General features: G+C 60.2%; 1 protein-coding gene across 2 annotated transcripts; it reads left to right on the top strand.

The window, feature by feature from the left end:
• The first annotated feature begins 1,797 nt into the window (after positions 1–1,797).
• CALY (calcyon neuron specific vesicular protein) lies at positions 1,798–12,594 on the top strand. Of its 2 annotated transcripts, none has more exons than XM_069567786.1 (6): positions 1,798–1,892; positions 9,150–9,292; positions 9,648–9,761; positions 10,427–10,540; positions 11,365–11,717; positions 12,228–12,594. In XM_069567786.1, exons 2-5 carry the CDS (start codon positions 9,170–9,172, stop codon positions 11,689–11,691), a joined length of 678 nt encoding a protein of 225 aa, XP_069423887.1. In that variant the 5' UTR covers positions 1,798–1,892; positions 9,150–9,169; the 3' UTR covers positions 11,692–11,717; positions 12,228–12,594. The 2 variants fall into 2 exon arrangements, with proteins under 2 accessions (XP_069423887.1, XP_069423888.1); XM_069567787.1 differs by having other exon boundaries at positions 1,842–1,892; positions 11,365–11,721.
• The last annotated feature ends 6,238 nt before the right edge of the window (positions 12,595–18,832 follow it).

Raw genomic sequence — 18,832 nt, 5'->3', positions numbered from 1 at the left:
CTGCTGACATTTTATGATCCTTTCTTTCTGATAACCAAAAAACTTATTTTTTCCAAGGGTGTTTTTCTTAAACCAGGCACCACCCTCTGAAGGTACCAGATAAAGCTGCATTCCGGTAGGGTGAGGGTGTAGCGGGTTACAGTCAAGAAAGGAACTTACTTAGCCTAAGGTTTAACATGATTAATCTTAACGGTTAATACTTATTTTTCCTATATGCTAGTTGTATTCATTATAAGGGCAGGGAATATGGAGATTTAGCAGCAAACATCAGCCCAACAAATGAAAACCCTTCACCAACGCTCCCCTTAAGATCTATTTAGTCTTAAGATAGTGATAAAGTTACATTTTTACCTAGCAAGGACACAGTGATTTATAACAAAGTACAGTGATCTATAACAAAAGAGAAAATTCATTAACTCAAAAAGTCTAGTATTGCTAACCTCAAAAACTACTATATTTCCTTTTCTATATTCCAAATACATTGATTAATATATTCCCAGGTGCCTAAGGATATGGAGGCCTGGCGGCAATCATGGACTCAACAATGAGAAAGGTGAAGGTGAACTCACCGCGACCCCGTGGACTGTAACCTACAAGGCTTCTCTGTCCATGGGATTCTCCAGGCAAGAGTACTGGAGTGGGTTGCCACTTCCTTCTCCAGGGGATCTTCCCGACCCAGGGATCGAGCCCTGGTCTCCCGCATCGAAGTCAGACGCTTTAACCTCAGATCCACTTTCAAAGTACTCCAAACTCTCTGTGCTGTTTATGGTTGAGAGGTTGTCACACAAGCTAGTCTGTCAGCAGAGAGGTTTGACCTGAGACGTGCTTGTCACACCCAGGGCAGGGAATTAGCAGCAATTATTGGCACGACAAATGAAAAAACCCTTCACCAATATAATTCCTAATCAACCCACTATACTATACTAATAATTTTGTAACTTCTCAAAAGAGCATGTATTTAGAAAGTTTTAAAGCATCTCGTGCCTCTCACGGTTGGGAGGCTGTAAACAATCACATATGGCCGGACAAACCCGCTCAGGCAGGCCAGAGAACCTTCAGAAGAGTCTGTAAGTTGAAACACTCTTGTCACGCCCAGGAACTTTTATTAACTGGGGCTGCAAGTTAACTCCTTCTCCGAGAGAAATGGTTATGGGGAGAGCCCCCCGGAAGTCAGAGGTGTAGGTGAGAGCATGAAACAGACTCTGGATTTGGGGTAGATGCTCAGGAACAGGGGGTTTCCTTAGGCTTGATCACACCTGTGCGTATGCCAGGCCCCCTTCCTCATGCCCTTTGCCATGGACGGAGTTCCTCACGCTGGCTCCCGGCACCCAGAGGCTTCAGACACTGAAACCTGAGGAGGAGACCCTCTGGGCAGCCGGGGCCCAAACTAGCTGTGTCTGAACCAAGCTGCCCAAAGGGAGCAAGAGGGCGAGTCTGCGCCCGCCACCAGGTGGTGCCCGCGTGCCTGACGTCCTGCGGTGTGGGAGGCTGGCCGGGGTCTCTGTATGCACCCCCTCACCCCACCTCCCGCCCTGCCTGGAGTGCGAGAATGTGAGGTATATGTGTGTGCAACGTGTGTGAACGGCGTGTGTGTGATGTGTGTGTGAGGCATATGCATTCATGTGAGGTGTGTGCATGGCTGGATGTGGGTGTGTGTCTGTGACAGGTTGGGGACGCGCTGCAGGCTCTGACGGGCACGCGCGGGCCGGTTCCGGCGGCTGCAGACCGCGGTGCCCCTCCCCCAGCCTGCGTCTCCTGGGCAACCGCAGCCTCGGTCTGGGGCCCGGCCCCGCCCCCGCCCCGCCCCAGCGAAGAAGCGTCTGGAACCGCATCCTTCCTTCGCATCCTTGTCCTGCCGCCGCATCCTGCGCAGCTGCCCCTTGGAGACGCCTGTGAGCCTTTTCCGTTTCTTGTGGAGCAGGGTCTGGGTGTGGGGGTGTGGAGCCAAGTGTGTGCAGGGGTGTGCAAGTGCGTGGCGCAGGTATGCGTGGTGTGTGTGTGCGGGGAGTGTGATGTATGTGCAGGGGTCGCAGGTATACTGTATGTGTGCATGGATGTGCGAGGTGCGTGTGCGCAGATGTATGAAATGCAAGTGTTCGAGGTGTGTGTGCGGGGTGGGGGTGGGGGCACTGCGGCGGACCCGCTGGCAGCTGGCCAAGCAGGGGTCCTCCACTTAGGGGCCCGGCTGACCCCAGGGCAGGATGTTGTCAGGCCTCCGGGAGGATCCGGGAGCCCCCGGGGGGGAAGCAGCTCCCTGCCTGGACATTCGGAAGGGCCGTGGGTGTCCGGCACAGACGCGACGTGCTGCCGGACTCCTCAGTAGAGGGGGGCATCTTGGACCGCTGGGACATCAGCTATCCCCACCGCTTGGTGACTGCAGCCCCCTCCCCACCAGCCAGCTCCACCTCTGCGGGTCTGAGAGAGCCAGTGGGAGCCGGCGTCCGAAAGTGAGGAGGGGGCGCCGGTTCTAGGGCCGGTTTAGCTTGGTCTGGGGTGGGGGGCGCAGGAGGGGCTTCGGACCCACGAGGGCACAGAGGAGAGCCGCCAGCAGCGGCACGGGGTTGCGGTGGTGAGGCAGGCTGCGGGAAGGCTGGCAGTGGCCAAGAAGCCGAGGGGCAGTTCTCTGAACCACCTGCCACAGGTTCGGGGTCCACAGGTGTCGGCTACTTGGGAAGGCTCCGCTCCCTGCCCCGCCTCGCCCGGGCCTCGGGCTGGACTGGCGCCCGCAGACCCCAGCCCTTGAATGGGCAGCGGAGCTCACCACTGGCCTGCAGGCCAGCGGGCGGGAGATCGCCTGGGCCGGGGCCGCGGCGGGCGGGTGGGGGGGGCTCCGCGGGGTTCCAGCAGAGCGCGCAGCCCCCGCGCCCCGCCGGCACACGCGCGCCCGGTGCGCACAGGACGCTCGTGCCCGCGCGGTGCGCACCGGCGCGCGCCTCCGGGTGACGCAGCATCCCAGGGTGGCGCGTGTGAGCGAGTCTGTGACGCGGCCTGCAGCAGAGCTGCCTGGGGGCTGGCAGCTCAGGGTCTGTGCCCTCCCACCCGTCGGAGCGCGATCCCGGCCTCTCTGCTCATCCTGTGCCCGCTCCCCGCGTCTCACAGAGGAGACGCGCACTGCAGAGAGCGGGGAGCAGCTGATCCGCTGCAGAAAGCACAGTGACGCCGCAAGGTGGAGGGAGGGGCGGGTGGGAGAGGGAAGAGCCCTCCCGCTCCCCCAGCTCTGTCTGTCGTGTGAACGCGCCCAGCCAGCCAGCCCAGAGGGTCCACGTGATTCCGCCTGGGAAAGGAATGATGGGGACCCGGCCTTCCCCGTGCCGCCCAGCATTCTGCCTGGGACCAGGCGCAGAGGGTACATGGGTCTCCAAAGCTTCCTTTCTTCGAGAAGACGTGCCGTGGCCTGCCTGTCTCTATTGCCGTGGAAACCCCAGATGATGTAACATGACGTCACGCCGATCAAAGGAGTTGGGGCTGAAAGGGAACCCAGGGGCGGGTCTCCCCGGGGGAGGGACCTCCGGTGGGGCGAGGGGGAGACCTCGGCCATCCCCTGCCCAGAGGGCGAGGCCACCAACCTGCAATCGGCAGTCTGCAGGCGTCGGGGTGCACCTCTGCCGTTCCGCGCAGCACAGCGCTCCTCAACCGCGGGCTGGGTGTGAGAGTGGCCGGGCGTCTGCTGCGTGCAGGCCCGCAGTCCGGCCCCCCTGGATGCTGCCCTTCCCGCCCCCGCCACGCTCCCCTCAAGCCCTGGGCTCCCTGACCTCACCTTGCACCTCCCTCCCCCCATCCCAGTTGTCCCCCCCCCCCCCGCCCCTCTCAGGGCTTCTCATCCCTTAGCACTGGGTGCTCCTTGGCCCTCTCTGCCTCCTGGAGAGTGGACGTCAGGTAAGCGCTGTCCTGGTGGAGAATGACGGACAGATGGCCCGCCCCAGGTGCCCCCATGTCATCCGCAGGCCAGCCCGGGCCAGACCTCGACACACATCAGGAAGAGCACTCACCCCCTGCCTGGGGTGGGTGGCAGTGGGGGCGCTTTGCTGGTCTGTACCGCCCAGGCGAGGCGCTCAGGGAAGGGCCCCGTTTCAAGACCCTAAGAAAACCCTCCTCTTTGGGCGCCTGGGGAGTCCACGGCAGGGCGACCCCTCTCCCAGCCCAGGCCAGGGGCTTCCTGCCCACCGCACAGTGGCCGCCTGAGCCTCCCTGTCCAGCACCTCCCACTCACCACCCTGCAGGTCTCTCTGTCTCTGCCACCAGCAGGGGCTCCACCTCTTCGTTCCCGCCGGTCCGCCAGCACGGGAGCCCACAGCAAGGCCTGGACGGCGGAGTGAGAGCCGACGCCTGTGCCCAGGACCACGGCGCTGGTGGGGCCGTTACCTGAGAAGGGTCTCGCAGGACACGAGTGTGGGCGTTTGGAGGCCAGGCAGTCTTTGTGGCGCAGAGCCCCACTTCGGCGCTCAGGGCCCTCTGAAATCCTCCACAGTGGGGACGGGGAGCCACATTCAGAGTTCAGGGTGGACAGCAGCCCTTGGTTGTACCCTTTACCCCCACAGGGTCCTCGTGAGGAGGGCACAGCCAGTCAGTCCATCCTTTACGGGAGGGTGGGGGCCCAGTCCTAGACGAGGGCACAGTGTGGGCACTTCTGTGGCTGGCCCGCTGTCCCCTGGTTTTGTTTTTAACTTTTCCTGTCCTGAAATATAACAAACTCAGAAGAGCACGTGAAACAAGGGTGCAGCCTAATGGTCACGAGTGAGCCCCCGGCACCCAGCATCCCGGTGGGGACGAGAAGCGCCCGCGGTCCCCTGAGCGGCCCCTGGGGCTCTGCTGACCCAGGAGCCGGCCGCACCCCCGGGTCCTGAGCGCCACGGGGCCTGAGTGAGGCGCTGGCTTGCTTATTCTCCGACCTCCCTTGTGCTTGGCTTAAGTGCTCTTTTGTGATTCAGGGCTGTTCCTGCAGGCTGCACGGCTCCTTCCCTTCACTCCACCGCAGGAACAGCGCGTCCCGTGGTTGGGGTGTCCTGCTGGGTGTGCACGCAGGAGGGAGGCCGGCGCAGAGCCAACAGCCTAGGCGGAGCCCCACTTCCGCGCTCAGGGCCCTCTGAAATCCTCCTCTGTCCGATTTTCTCTTGGGTTACCTGTGTTTCTTGCCCACGTTGAGACGCTCTCTGCATTTTAGATGTCTGAGGCTTACTGGCTTCCTTGGGCTGCTGTGACAAATCACCACAGCTTGCCTCACTCACAGCTCTGGAGGCGGACGCCAAGGTGTTGGCAGGGCGGCGCTCCCTCCCAGGCTCCACGGGAGGCGCCCCCCACCCCTCCTCGTCTCATCCAGCCCCCAGGAGCCCCGGGGGTCTCTTGGCTTGTGGCCGCCTCCCTCCAATAGCTGCCTCCATCTTCACATGGCGTCCTGCCTGCGTGTCTGTGGCCAGATTTCCCCCTGCTTATAAAGACGCCAGTCACTGGATCAGGGTCCACCCTAATCCAGTATGAGCTCATCCGAACTTGACTACATCTGCAGAGACCCTGTTTCCAAAATAAGCTCACGTCCACATGTGCCCAGAGTAAGGACTTGGACAAACGAGCCTTTGCCCGTCTGAGGAGCTGGAGATATCTGCTCCTAGTCCCAGTTTCCGTCTCTGCCCCCTGAAGGCGGTGTTCTTTTGGGCAGAAGCTCAGTGTAGCTAATTGACAGTGGTGTCAGTTTCAGGCGCACAGCGCAGTGGTTCGGTTGTACACGTATCTGACTGTTCTTGTCTGGATTCTCTCCCATTATAGGTCGTTACAGGCCCTGAGTCGAGCTCCCTGGGCCACAGTGGGCCCTTGCTGTTTGCATGCGTGCATGCCCCGTCACTTCAGTTGTGTCCAACTCTTTGAGACCCTATGGACGTAGCCTACCAGGCTCCTCTGTCCGTGGGGTTCTCCAGGCCAGAATACTGGAGTGAGTTGCCACGCCCTCCTCTGGGGGAATCTTCCCCACCCAGGGATCAAACCCATGTCTCCTGCATCCTCGCAAACGGGTTCTTTACCGCTGAGTCACCAGGGAAGCCCCTTGCCATTCATCTGGTTCAGGTATCAGTTCAGTCCAGGCGCTCAGTCGTGCCCGACTCTGCGACCCCATGGACAGCGGCACACCAGGCCTCCCTGTCCATCACCAACTCCCGGAGTTCACTCAGACTCATGGCCATCAAGTGGGTGATGCCATCCAGCCATCTCGTCCTCTTTCGTCCCCTTCTCCTCCCACCTTCAATCTTTCCCAGCATCAGGGTCTTTTCCAATGAGTCAGTTCTTCGCATCAGGTGGCCAAAGTTTATGGATAGTGTATATGTTAATCCCAAATCCTAATTTATCTCCCCTACCCCCGCTATAAGCAAGTTTGGTAACTATAAGTTTGTTATAAGGAGCTCTTAATTTTCAGTTCAGTTCAGTCGCTCAGTCGTGTCCGACTCTTTGCGACCCCATGAATCGCAGCACGCCAGGCCTCCCTGCCCATCACCAACTCCCGGAGTTCACTCAGACTCATGGCCATCGAGTGGGTGATGCCATCCAGCCATCTCATCCTCTGCTCTTAATTTTAATGTAGCTCTATTCTCGATGTTTCCTTTTGTGGCTAGTGCTTATCCATGACACTGAAGGGCTTCCCCTCCCTAAGGCCAGGCAAGTGTTCTGAGCTGTCTCCACGATGCTTGTCCACCTCGGCTTTTCCACCTGGAGTAGATTTTTCTGTGGTTGCGAGGTGGGGCTTGGGTCCACTGTTTGCCATGTGGACGCTGTTTATTGAAAGGTGGCTGTGCCCTCGCTTTGCAGGGACGCCTCCTGACCCGTGTGTGGGGTGTGTCTGCGGGCCTTCTATGCAGCGACACCACACGGCTGTGTGATGAGCTGGCCGCCTGGCAGACCCGACCCCCTCGGACCTTCCCAAGCTGTCATGAGTGTCTTTGCCCCTCTACCTTCCGTATAAAATCACAAAGCCTGTTGAATTCACACACAAAACTACATTCATCTTGGACTTTTGATTCCGATTTCTTGACTCTATACACTTTGAGGGGAAATGTAAACATGGAGCCTTCCAAAAATCCATGGCCATGTCCTTCCCATTCAGGGAATTTAGGAGTGATTAGGTCCTAGTCAATAATGTTTTGATGAAGGTTTCCTGTTTTTCCACAGGGAGGTCCTTCTAATGTCTTCTTAGACCTACTCATGAACATCTCATTATTTCCAATACTGTTTTAATGGAATCTTTCAACAAGTTATATTCTAATTTGTTTGTCACTGATACATAAAAACAGAATTGATTTCTGAATATCTTAAACTCAACTCTGCTTAACTCACTTTTAATCCGTATAACTTTCTGCAGATTCTTTTGGATTTTCTACACACACAAGATGCTTTCTGTGATTAATGAGAGTATTACCTAATCTCCTCCGGGCCTTGTACCTCTTATTTCTCTTTCCTACCCTACTGTTTGAATAGGACCACTACCAGCATGATTTATACAACTGATAATAAAGGGCCTTGTATCTCCCTCCCAATTTTTGTTTATTTTGTTTTGTTTTTTTGGCTGCTTAGTTTCCTGACCAGGAATCAAACTCCTGCATGGAAGCATGGCCTCTTAACCACTGGACCCAACCAGTGGTCCAGAGAAGTCCCCAACCCGATTTTAAAAGCAGAGCTTTCTCTGATCACATTCAGTAAGGGGTGCTGTATGGTTTTTGTGGATAATCTTGATTAGATTAAGGAAGTTTTCTTAGTGTGCTAACAGACGTTTTTCCACACTGCTTGTGGGATCTTAGGGATCTTAGTTCCCCGACCAGGGATTGAACCCAGGTCCTCGTCAGTGAGAGCACAAAGCACTAACCACTGGACCACAGGGGATTCCAATAATGTTTAAAATAGTACACAAATGTTGAATCTTATCAAATACATTTTCAGCTACTATTGAAATTGACCAGATGAATTTTCTTTTTTATTCTGTTCATGTGGTAAAACTATTGATTGCTTTTCAGATGCTAAATTCCAAACTATACCCAGGCTTTGTCTGTCTTGCTCGATCCCCTGTGCTTGCCTTTTATCTGGGACCTTGTCACTGGCGTTGGTGGGTGGCACAGCTTTCAGCCCCTTCTCTCACGCGTCCTTGCCAAACGCTGAGATCAAGGCTGTTGGCCTCACAAGCTGGGGTAGGTGCCCTTGTTTCCTCTGGATGAGTTTCATATGAAATTTGCATTGTTTCCTGCTTAAGTGATTGGAAGAATTCAGGGGTGATGCTCCTTGGGCCTGGAGTTGTCAGAAGATTTTAGCAGCAGATCTAATTTCTGATGGACATGGGGCCGTTTCTCTCTTCTCTGATGGACCCAGCATGCTTTGTGTTTCTCTTTCTCGGTCAGCAGTCATTTCTTGTGTTCCTTTCCTCAGCGGTCAGCCCAGAGGCGGAGCTGTCTTGCCCTCCCCAGGGGAGCTCTGCCCTTCCGTCCTCTCCGCCTGCCACTCCTGCTCCTTTTGGGGTCCCAGCCCCCCAGAAGGCCCACCCCCACGTGCCCTGTGATTCCCACGCTCCATGTGACCAGAGCTCGGGTTTATTCACCAGCAGCCTCTTTCTGGAGCTCTTCGTTACTTCCCATCTCCAGTAGGGTCGCCAGATAAAATAAAGGACGCCCAGTTACATCTGAATTTCAGATAGACAATGAATAACTTTTTAGTATAAGTGTGTCCTGTACTACCTATTACATGGATATGTTACGAAAGGCAAAAGCATCCGCTGCTCATCTGAAATTCGGATCTGACCTGGTGTCCTGTACTTCTATTTGCTACGTCTGGCCACCCGACTCACCGGGCTTCTGTCTGGGATTGCTTTCTGTTGCTTGCCACTCTTAGAATGTTCCTGGAGCCGTGGGCCAGTGGAAGACTGTGGTGTGCGTGTCTGGGCAGTCACCAGTCAGCAGCGTTATCACCTGCATGGCTGTGGGGCTCAGAGGAGTCGGGCGGGCAGGAAGGGACTATGATCTTGTGGCTGGACTCACCCGGTTCGTCCTGAGGAGGTTGGCCTGGTCGCCCATGACCTGTCCCAGCTCTGGTGTGAGGAGCCTCAGGGCTAACCTGGTCCCGCTCAATGTCCAGCTGATGTGGGCCCCTGTTGGGTGGCCAGTGACTCTGTGTCTGCCTCTGGACAGGACAAGGAGTGCCGTCCACCATGGTGAAGCTGAACTGCAGCTTCTCTGGGAAGACAGGCTCTGGGGACGGGGGTACCATGGACAGCGTCCCTCTGATCAGCCCCCTGGACGTCAGCCAGCTCCAGCCGTCGTTCGCTGACCAGGTGAGGGGTCCTTCCCAGCCTGCCCTTGAGACAGAGGACGGAGGGCCAGGCAGCTTTAGGTATGGCCTCCTCCAAGACAGTGTACCCAGAAGAGGAAGGGCCAGGCTGAGCCCGCCATGTGACCCGGTCAGCTCCCCCAGCACCCAGAACCACCCTTTCCTCGGAGGGCCTCTTTCCATGGTCTGGCCAGGTCCTGGCCTGCCTCAGCCCCAGCAGACTTCCAGCATCTCTTTGGCCTCAGCTGGTAACCACCAGAGCCCCGCCACTGGCACCCACACTGCAGGCCCGCTGACCTCTGGCCCCCTCCCTCTCAGCCCTCCTAGTTCAGGGCCCCCTGCATCGTCCCTTCCCACAGGTGGTCATTAAGACGCAGACGGAATACCAGCTGTCCTCCGGGGACCCGTCGACAAAGTTCTCCGACTTGGAGGGCCAGAAGCTGAGCGGGGGCCCGGAGGACATGCGCAGCAGGGTAAGCGCCCGGCCTGTCCCTGGGGGTCAGGGCTGGGGTGGGGGCCTGGACAGGCACTGCCAGCTGTGGGCACCCAGACTCGGGGCTGGGTGGGTGGGCGGGGCTCCTTGGTTAGCGTCCTGCTCTCAGGAGCTGGACGGCGAGCCACCCCATCAGAGGTGCGGTCAGTTCTGGGCAGCACCAGGTTCCTGCCGGGGAGGCCGCTGCCGTAAAGCCGGGGGGAGCCACCGCCGTCAGCGGAGGTCCTGCCCTGAGACGTGCCACCTGCTCCCGCCCCGGACCCTCCCTCCTGGGTCACCTGTGTCTCTTCCTCCGTGACTCCCGGGTTCCCGCGTATGGTGCAGAGTCACTTTTCCTGCTGTGTATCTGGCAAATGTGTTTTCCCTTCCGTTTCTAGCTCTTTATTACTGACAGCTTTTATAATCTGTTGTTCGGTCACCGAGTTGTGTCTGACTTTGCGCCCCCGAGGACTGGAGCCCGCCTGGCTCCTCTGTCCTCCGCCCTCTCCTGGAGTTCGCTCAGCCTGATGAGTGATCTCTGGAGCCTCTCATGTTGCAGTGACAGGTCTGCCCCTCCTCGCCCTCCTCTCTGAGAGGCCACTGCCCGCCCCCCCCGCCCCCAGCCCAGCCTCACCCTCCCCTCTCCCTCCAACCTGTCCACCCCAGATGCCTACGGGCCGGATGATCGCCTTCACCATGGCGCTCATGGGCTGCCTCCTGATCATGTACAAGGCCATCTGGTACGACCAGTTCAGCTGCCCAGATGGCTTCCTGCTTCGGGTAAGTCCGGCGTGCTGGGCACTGGGCCTGGGAAGGGCTGTGGAGCCCCGTGCCAGGGAGGGTTCCGTGGGGAGTCCAGGGGAAGGACTGGCCTCCCCACCACTGCCAACAAGAGGGCAATGGGTGTTCCTAGCTCTGTGGGAACATCACCTCCCAGGAACAGTCACGTTTTACCTTTAGAAAAATTCAAAGAAAAGGTGTTTTAGCAGGAAGTTTTCTCTCCCTGTAATCTGAACAGTGAAGCCTAAGGAAGCAGGTGGCGGTGGAGAGTTTTCCCTGCGCTTGAAGGGGCTCCCCTTCCTCCTCTTCCTCTCTCAGCTTTCCTCATAAGGAAATGATTTTTTTCAGTGTATTTTTTCTGAGACTCTGAAGTTTTCAGTAATTAAATCCTTCTCCTTTCCCCGTGGTTTCCACGATGAAAACGCTCCGCACAGTGGCCACCAGTCCTCACTACATGTCCAGGGGTTCACCAGGCTGCTAACGCCCCGCACTCGCTGGGACACCCTGGGGACCCGCGGGACGCGGGCGGGTCAGCCACCTGCCTTCAGTGTGGGGCTGGCTCTTGGTGGCGCCTTCAGTTCTGAATCGGAGGCCGCCCCTTGGTGACTTGAAGTCACGGCAGAAATAAATGCGTTTAGGGGCCCTGCCTCCAGTATTATCGAACTGCTTAAAAGCAGAAGGTGACCGCCCAACCGCGGGTGGCCCTGGAACATGCCGCCCGCACCCCGGCCGATCTGGCCTCCCGAGCCCAGGGGCGCGGCGCTTCCCACCGGCCCCGCCCGCCACGGCGCCCCGCTCGCGCCCCTGACCCGCCCTTCCCGCAGCACAAGATCTGCACCCCGCTGACCCTGGAGATGTACTACACCGAGCTGGACCCCGAGCACCACCGCAGCCTCCTGGCGGCCATCGGCGCCTACCCGGTGGGCCGCAAGCACGGCACGGAGACCCCCTGGCTGTCCGCGAGCTACCACGCCTTCAAGGAGGGGCCCAGGAAGGCGTCCAGGGCGCAAGCCCGCGCGGCGGCCGCGGCGGCGGTCACCGAGCCCTCCAGGAAGCCCCCCGGGAAGCCCCCCGGGGACGCCTCGCTGCAGGGAGAGAAGGAGGCGGCGCAGAAGGTGGCGGGGAGCACGCCGCCCCCAGCCCCCCAGTGAGGGCCTCTGAGTCGCAGCCGCTCCGCGTAGGTGTGCCCCGGGTTAGGGACCGGGGCCCCGGGGTACGCCGGCCCAGTCTGCTAGAGGCTTACCCGGGAGTGCTCTCAGCCCTGGAGACCCGCCTGCCGGGCTGGGGCCGGGGGCGGGGCGGGGGCGCGGGGGAGGGGCTGGGGAGGGGCTGTGGGCGGGGCGCGGGAGGGGCTGTGGGCGGGGCGGGGCGGGGAGGGGCTGTGGGCGGGGCGGGGCGGGGAGGGGCTGTGGGCGGGGCGGGGCGGGGCTGTGGGCGGGGCGGGGGCTGTGGGCGGGGCGGGGCTGTGGGCGGGGGAGGGCTGTGGGCGGGGCGGGGCTGTGGGTGGGGCGGGGCTGTGGGCGGGGCGCGGGCGGGGCTGTGGGCGGGGCGGGGCGCAGCGTCAGGTGACCCGGAGGCGGGAGGGCGGAGCTCCGCCTGGCCGTCCCCGCCCGCAGGTGGGCGATGGGCTGCCCTTGCGCCCGCCCTGCCCCGCGCGCCCTCATCGCTCGTCGCTCTGTCTCCGCAGCGCCTGTGGCCGCCCTCGCCCGAAGCCGCCCCCGCTGTGGTCGCTGTGGTCGCTGTGGTCGCTGTGGTCGCTGTGGTCGCGCCCCTGCTCCCAGGCCCCTCCTTGTAGCCGCCCCTCCTGCCCCGCGTGAGCCGCTAGCTCTGTCGCTTTTCTCTGAGTAAAGATTCCACCTGGTTTCCCCTGAGCGTCCCCCGTCCTCGGCCTTTTTCCTGCCGCCCCCCGCCCCCCGCCCCCGATTCGGGCGCGCTCCCGCTTCGCGCCCCGCACCCCGTTTGGGCGCCCTCCTGCCTCGTGTCCGCTTTACCCCGGGTTTTCTTTAGAAAAAAAGCTTTAAAGCTCAACTTAAAAACGGCTATTAATCTAGTAACCTTCGCATATGCCCTCACTTATTCCTTAGTATGTCACTGCCACTGTTCAGTCGCTGAGTTGTGTCCGACTATGACCCCAAGAACTGCAGCCGGGCAGGCTTCCCTGTCCATCACCGTCTCCTAGAGCTGGCTCAAATTCATGTCCATTGAGTCGGTGATGCCATCCAACCGTCTCATCTTCTGTCCTCCCCTTCTCCTCCTGCCTTCGATCTTTCCCAGCATCAGGGTCTTTTCCAATGAGTCAGCTCTTCGTTCGAATCAGGAAGCCAAAGTTTTTGTTTCAGCTTCAACATCGGTCCTTCCAGTGAATATTCAGGACTGATTTCCTGTAGGATAGACTGGTTGGATCTCCTTGCAGTCCAAGGGACTCAAGAGTCTTCTTCAATACCACAGTTCAAGAACATCAATTCTTTGGCGTTCAGCCTTCCTTATGGTCTTATCCGTTTAGTATATTTAATCCCTCTGAACTTTTTAAGACATCTCCCCAAAGAGACAAACTTAATTAATTAGATTTCCTAAGGATTTCAAACCCCAGGAATCTTCGGAACGTTTTAACAGCCTGCTTCTCAGGACACCGCCTAACACCACAAGGTCAGAGTCAGATCTTAAACTGAAATTCCCTCACCTCCTAGAATTAAAACCCAAGGGTGTTGAGATGAAATTTAAACCATTTCAAATTAAAACAGTTCACCGGTGCTGTTCATCCTCGTAAGGCCTTCCTGGGTTTTCAGCAGCAAACCTCATGAACTGATGCTTCCCTCACCCCCTCGGGTGCACCTAAGCTGAGAGAGACACACGATAGGGCCCCACCCTCCCTGCACATCTTGCGGGCTCCCTCAGCCCACCAGGCTCACCTGAGGGGGCAGGCAGCACCGTGCTGGCTCCAGGACACGCTTCCAGGATGGACTCAGACCAAGAGGGCTGTGGGTTCCGGCCAGCGTCAGGGCGTGGGCCAGGACCCGGCTCCGGGTGGCCTGCCAGGCCCCCTGCAGAAGGCCCAGCGGCAGACTCTGCAGTAGGACTCTCCCTTCCTCCCCGCCTCCCCCGGCCCCCTGCGCTACGATGTGGTAGTGACCCTTCCAGGGTCCCGTCCGCACACGTGTGCACGCACTCACATGCACACGCACAGTCGTCCCTTGGTACTTCAGGGATTGGTTCCAGGACCACCCCCCCACAGATAGTCGAAATCTGTGGGCACCAAAATTCAGGGATGCTCAAGTCCTTTACAGAAAATGGTGTATTATTGGCATGTAAGCTACACACATCCTCTCGCTTACTTTAAATCATCTCTAGATTCCTTATAATACCTAATACCATGTGAATACTTTGTAGATAGTTGCCAGCTTGACAAATTCAAGTTTTGCTCTTTGGAACGTTCTGGAATTTTTTTTTTTTTTTTAGTATTTCTGATGGGAAATTGGTTGACTTCTTGGATGCAGAGCCCAAGGGTACATAGTCGCATGTACACAGGCACACGTTCACATGCCAACAGTGTGCACACACGCACTCCCACCTCCCCTCCAGGCGCCAACAATGCAGCTCCCTCCACACACACACACACACACACACACACACACACACACACACACATCCTCCTTCCCCAGCTGGGGCAGAGGGTAGGGGCTGGCAGAGGGTCAGCGGCCTCGGGTGTTGGACAGGGACTCCCTTCGGAACGGGCCTCCCAAACTGCCGGCCGGTGGCCACATCTGCAGGTGGGATATCCCCCCTCGGGTTTCCTGCCACTCGCCCCACAGCCAGGACCATGTGGCAGGGACCTGGGCCAGCAGGAGTTGACTGCAGCCTTGCCATGGTGGTGTGGAGCTGCGCAGTCTCTGGGGCCAGCACCCTGAAACTCAGTCTTCTTGTCAGTAAAACTAGGACCCGGGCAAGCCCCCCAAGTTGGGGTGCTGGAGTGTCCGCCCGGGCACGTGGGCCACTTGCTCTGGAGCCAGGCTTCCCAAGCCCCTAGGGTCACCCTGCCAGCTCCCAGCTCCAGGGTGCCTTTTGCACACCGCCTCAGCCAAGGGCATCCTGCAGGGGACCCCCGCAGCGCCAGCCAGCCCCCCGCTGTCCTCACAGCAGCCCAGTCACCTGTGTGGACCCCCGCAGCGCCAGCCAGCCCAGCTGTCTTTTTTGCCAAGATGTCTCTCAGCTACGGCTGGACCCTAAGACCCATAGGGATCGTCTAGAAAGAGCTGGGATCTGCCCTCTGCCCCAGCTTCGCCTGATGCCTCCAGGCCCCACCCAAGTCTCCCCCCTGGGATGGGCCTCTGGGGAGAGGACCCCAGTTCATGGCCTCAACACAGTGCCCGGGACACCCAGAGCAGGTGCAGGACAGCCCTCTGCTGACCTCAGGCCGAACCCCACCTCCCTGTCTCCTTGGGTGAAGATTATGGCAAGGACAGCTCTGGTTCATCCCAACCATCCCTGGTAAGGCTCACCTGACCCACAGGGCAGAGTTCAGCCAGGTGGAGGGTCAGTGGAGGGGCCTAGAAAACCTTAGGGAGCATCAGGGGTCCTAAAAGGCCCTGGAGGGTCCTATGGGGCCTGGGGAGCTGATCACTGAGTCCCAGGTCACACCTGCTGAGTCCAGGCCTGAGCTGGGATAAGGGGGTCACAGGATGTGACTGCCTTCCTCTTTTGTCTCATGGGAAACCTCGGGGCCAAGGTGGGGGCCTCTGCAGAGTCCGCGGGGGGCACCCCAGCGGGTGGCATGCCGGACTGGTGACCAGCAGCCTTGTGAGGGGCTCCCAGCACTGGGCAAAGCCTCAGTGCCCCCCTGCCTGTCGCCTCACTGAGAGCTAGCCCCAGGCCCAGCGGAAGCGCTTCCCAGGACATCTGCCCACAAAGGTCCCTCACCTGCCCAGAGTGGGGGTCAGGGTGCTGTCCTGGGCACTGGGGGTCCTTTCCTCCTGCTTCCACCGTGAAGACCCCACTCCCGGGTACCCCCCAGCCTCTAGCCACTGCTGCTGGTGGTGAGGCTGAGAGGCCAGAGCAGGCAGTGTGACCCTGGGCAGGCCTGGATCCGGGCTGCGGAAAGGTCCTGGTACCCGGGAGCAGCAGGCCTGCGTCACGCGGCCCCTGGGGTCGGGGGCTGTGTCGGAGGCCTACCATCCCGGGGGCCCTCAACACCTTGGAAGCCGGGGGCCTCTCGAGGGACCACTCCTCCAGGCCTAGCACCCCCACCCTTGATGCTGCCCTGCCCCGACGGCGGGGTCTGCACAGGACAGGGTGGGGGCCAAGCCCCATGAGCCCCGTAGAGCCCCCAGGGCTGGCTACGGCAGGGCCTGCCTGCCCCCACACACCGTCCAAAAGTGGCTGTGATTTCCCACACGCCTGTGAGAGGCCGTTCCGTGGAATGGCTCGTTTAAATGTGTTCCCTTTCTTGTTGCACAAATGTGCTAATTCAGGATGAAAAATGTCAGCCTTTTGAAGTGACAGACTGCCCTGCTTTCTGCCTGTCTGCCATGGCTCGGCACTACAGGGCAGGAATGCCGCTGCCATCAGGAGCCACAGGGCCACGGGCGTGCACACGTGTGGGTGCACCCACATACGTGTGCGTGTTGCCCACAGCGGGGCCTCGGGCCCCGCCCCCAGCCCTGGCCCCGGCTCCCAGTGCTGCCACCAGGAGTCTGGCATGAAAGGGCAACCGTTTGCCAGGCTCTACGCCCGGGGCTCATGCTCGCTGGCACCGACAGCCTGGGCACTGAGTGGACCCTCGGGCGGGTCGGGCGCAGCCAGGGTGGACTGCGGTGCCACCTTGTAATCTGGAAGTCAGCTCTGGCCTGGAGTTGGTGTGGTGGACACGTGCTGAGACTTTGCCAGGGACAGAGAACCCAGTAGAGTCGGGGGCGGGGGGGCGGACGTCCCTGGAAGGCAGCAGGAGCCTCCACTGCTCCTTGAGGTTCCTTCTCCACGTGAGGCCCAAAGGCGACCTTGCCTTGAGCATCTGAGAGGCCAGGTGTTGGGACCCTCAGGGGTGGGGGGGACCATGTCCCCCTGGAATGTTCTGGGACCAAGGCCATTCGAGAGCTCGGGGGTTACAGGACGTGCCCCCTCTGGGTAGCATCCATCGCCACGTCCTGGCCACGCTGCTCCCCCATCAGCCCAAGCAGGGGCTTCAGGTCCTACGGGCCAGGGAGAGGCTGAGGCGGAGCCTGTCGCGGAGCCCCGGAGGTCAGGGCCCACCTGCCTGGTGCCCTTGCTCACACTGGCCCTGGCCCAGAGCCTTCTCTTTGGGGCCCTCGCACGCTGGCCAGTCTCCTCCGGGGGCCCTCCCTGTGCCACACTGGCTCCCACACCCTGCAGGCCCCTGGGTCAGCCCCAGGGCTCCAACCACACCCAGCCTCCATCGCCTCTGCTCACCCTTTCCCTCTTTGCTTCCAGATCTCAGGGGAGCCTCTGAGTAAGGCCCCCCTGGAGTCTCAACCCTCCCCCGCAGCCCCCATCACAGGTGCTGTGTCCCAGCTCACTGGCCCTGCTCGGCAAGGTCAGGAGGTGGACACAGTGGGCACCCGTGTGTCCAGCCTGCCAAGCAGCAGACGTATTTGGGATGGATGAGAGGGTGGGAGAACCAAGCTCAGGTCAGCTTCCCACACGACGGGCTCCTCTGCCCTGGGTCAACCGTGTCCACACCTGGACTATGCCCACCCCCAGGTGCAGCTCCAGGCCCAGGGAAGGCCTCAAGTGCGGCGGGTAGTCCCCACTCCCCTAGCCAAGGCCTGCCCACAACCCCAGGAAGGGTCTAGCTCGGACTGCAGCCTCAGGCGTGGGCAGGCGGAAGGGCCTCTGACCAGGGTTGGAAATGGTGCTGGTGGCCGGCTCTGTGCTCAGCTGTGCCTGGCCGGGCCCACTGCCCAGAGCCCAGAGGGAGGGCAGGCCCCCAACTCCGCACAGCAGGCTGGGGCGGTGGGGGAGACATGTGGCCACACACATGGAACCCTGCCTCCCCCTTGCTTGATCTTGAGAGCTCACGCCTCGGCAGCCAGCCAGCCACTCAGTTCCTCTCTGTTTTCAAGGCAACAACAGGATGCTGACCCAACTCCCTCACCCCTTCTGGAACTTCCTCCTGGGCAGCCAGTGGGGGGTCCTTGTGGCAGCAGCTTCCTGCCTTCCTGCCAGTCTGTGTGCTGAGGCACCTCAGGCAGATGAGGGGGCAGGAACCCACGAGGCAAGGAGGAGCCTGAGTGTGATTTTAGAAAAGACAGACGGAGGCCTTGCAGGGCGGGGGGCACAGGGCAGGGCTGCGCCCACAGCAGAGCCCACAAGGGACTGTGGGGCCTCGGGGCCAGGGAGGGGTGTGGTCCTGCTTCCCAGGGGTGCTGCACACGGGTGGGGAGCCGAGAGCCTGAGAGCCACAGTCCCAGCTGAGGCCCGGGGGAGGCGAAGGTGCTGGTCAGCTCGGGTCATGTCCATGGCTGCCCCGCGCCTTCACCTGGTCAGACTGAGGTTCACCCACAGAGGCCCCTGGCCAGGTGAGGTCTCTGCACTCATGGTCCCAGATTTCGCAGGAGCCCTTCCAGACCTGGTGTCTGGGCCTCATCACAAGGTGGAGGCCAGCAGGGGTCCAGAGGGCCCCAGTCTGACGGGTGTCCCCGGGGACCCTGGGCCCAGCAGCCCGGCTGAGAGCCGGGCCAGCGCGGTGGGTCCAGCCCCCTAGTGCAGGTCTCTGGGCTCTGGGAGCCACAGGTGGGTGTGGGGGAGTCCGTGTATCTGTGTATGTGCGAGGGTGTGTGGTGTGGCTGGAGGGGAGGCCCCCTGAGGACAAGGGGAGGAAGCTGAAAGGCCCAGGGGATGGGAGTTGGGGAGCCAGGCTTAGGCCTGAGCTGGGACAGGGCCCAAGGAGTTGTTCTCCGAGGCTCACACGGCAGGGAGGGCATGCACCCTAGGAGCTCTCAAGCTGGGACATCCCTCAGCTTTGCCTCAGACCCTTTCGGGCCTCGGTTGAAGGTCCTGCCGCTGCCCCTGACCCGTCGCATGCCTCCCCACCCCTCAAAGCACAGGGACCTCCAGTCCTGCAGGGAACCCTGGCATGCCGGGCTCCTCGCCACCAGCTCCGGGAGGGACGAGGTCCTCCAGGATTTCACATGTGCCCCAGAGAGGGTCCAGTGACTCAGTGCCGGGCTGAGGGGCACACACAATGGGACCCCAGCCCAGGCTTGGCCACCAGGGAAGTAAAGAACCCTCTAGTTCCGGTCGAGGCCCAGTCCTCTGCTGGCCCACCTCACAGAGGCCCTG

Source organism: Ovis canadensis, chromosome 22 (assembly GCF_042477335.2).
Source record: "Ovis canadensis isolate MfBH-ARS-UI-01 breed Bighorn chromosome 22, ARS-UI_OviCan_v2, whole genome shotgun sequence".
NCBI classification, from domain to species: Eukaryota; Metazoa; Chordata; class Mammalia; order Artiodactyla; family Bovidae; genus Ovis; species Ovis canadensis.
This window is presented reverse-complemented; position numbering and strand designations above follow the sequence as displayed.

Coding starts and splice junctions, on each gene's coding strand:
- CALY (XM_069567786.1), top strand. CDS start 9,170: ATGGTGAAGCTGAACTGCAGCTTCTCTGGGAAGACAGGCTCTGGGGAC. Junction 9,762..10,426: donor CGGAGGACATGCGCAGCAGG/GTAAGCGCCCGG, acceptor TGTCCACCCCAG/ATGCCTACGGGCCGGATGAT. Junction 10,541..11,364: donor CAGATGGCTTCCTGCTTCGG/GTAAGTCCGGCG, acceptor CCCTTCCCGCAG/CACAAGATCTGCACCCCGCT.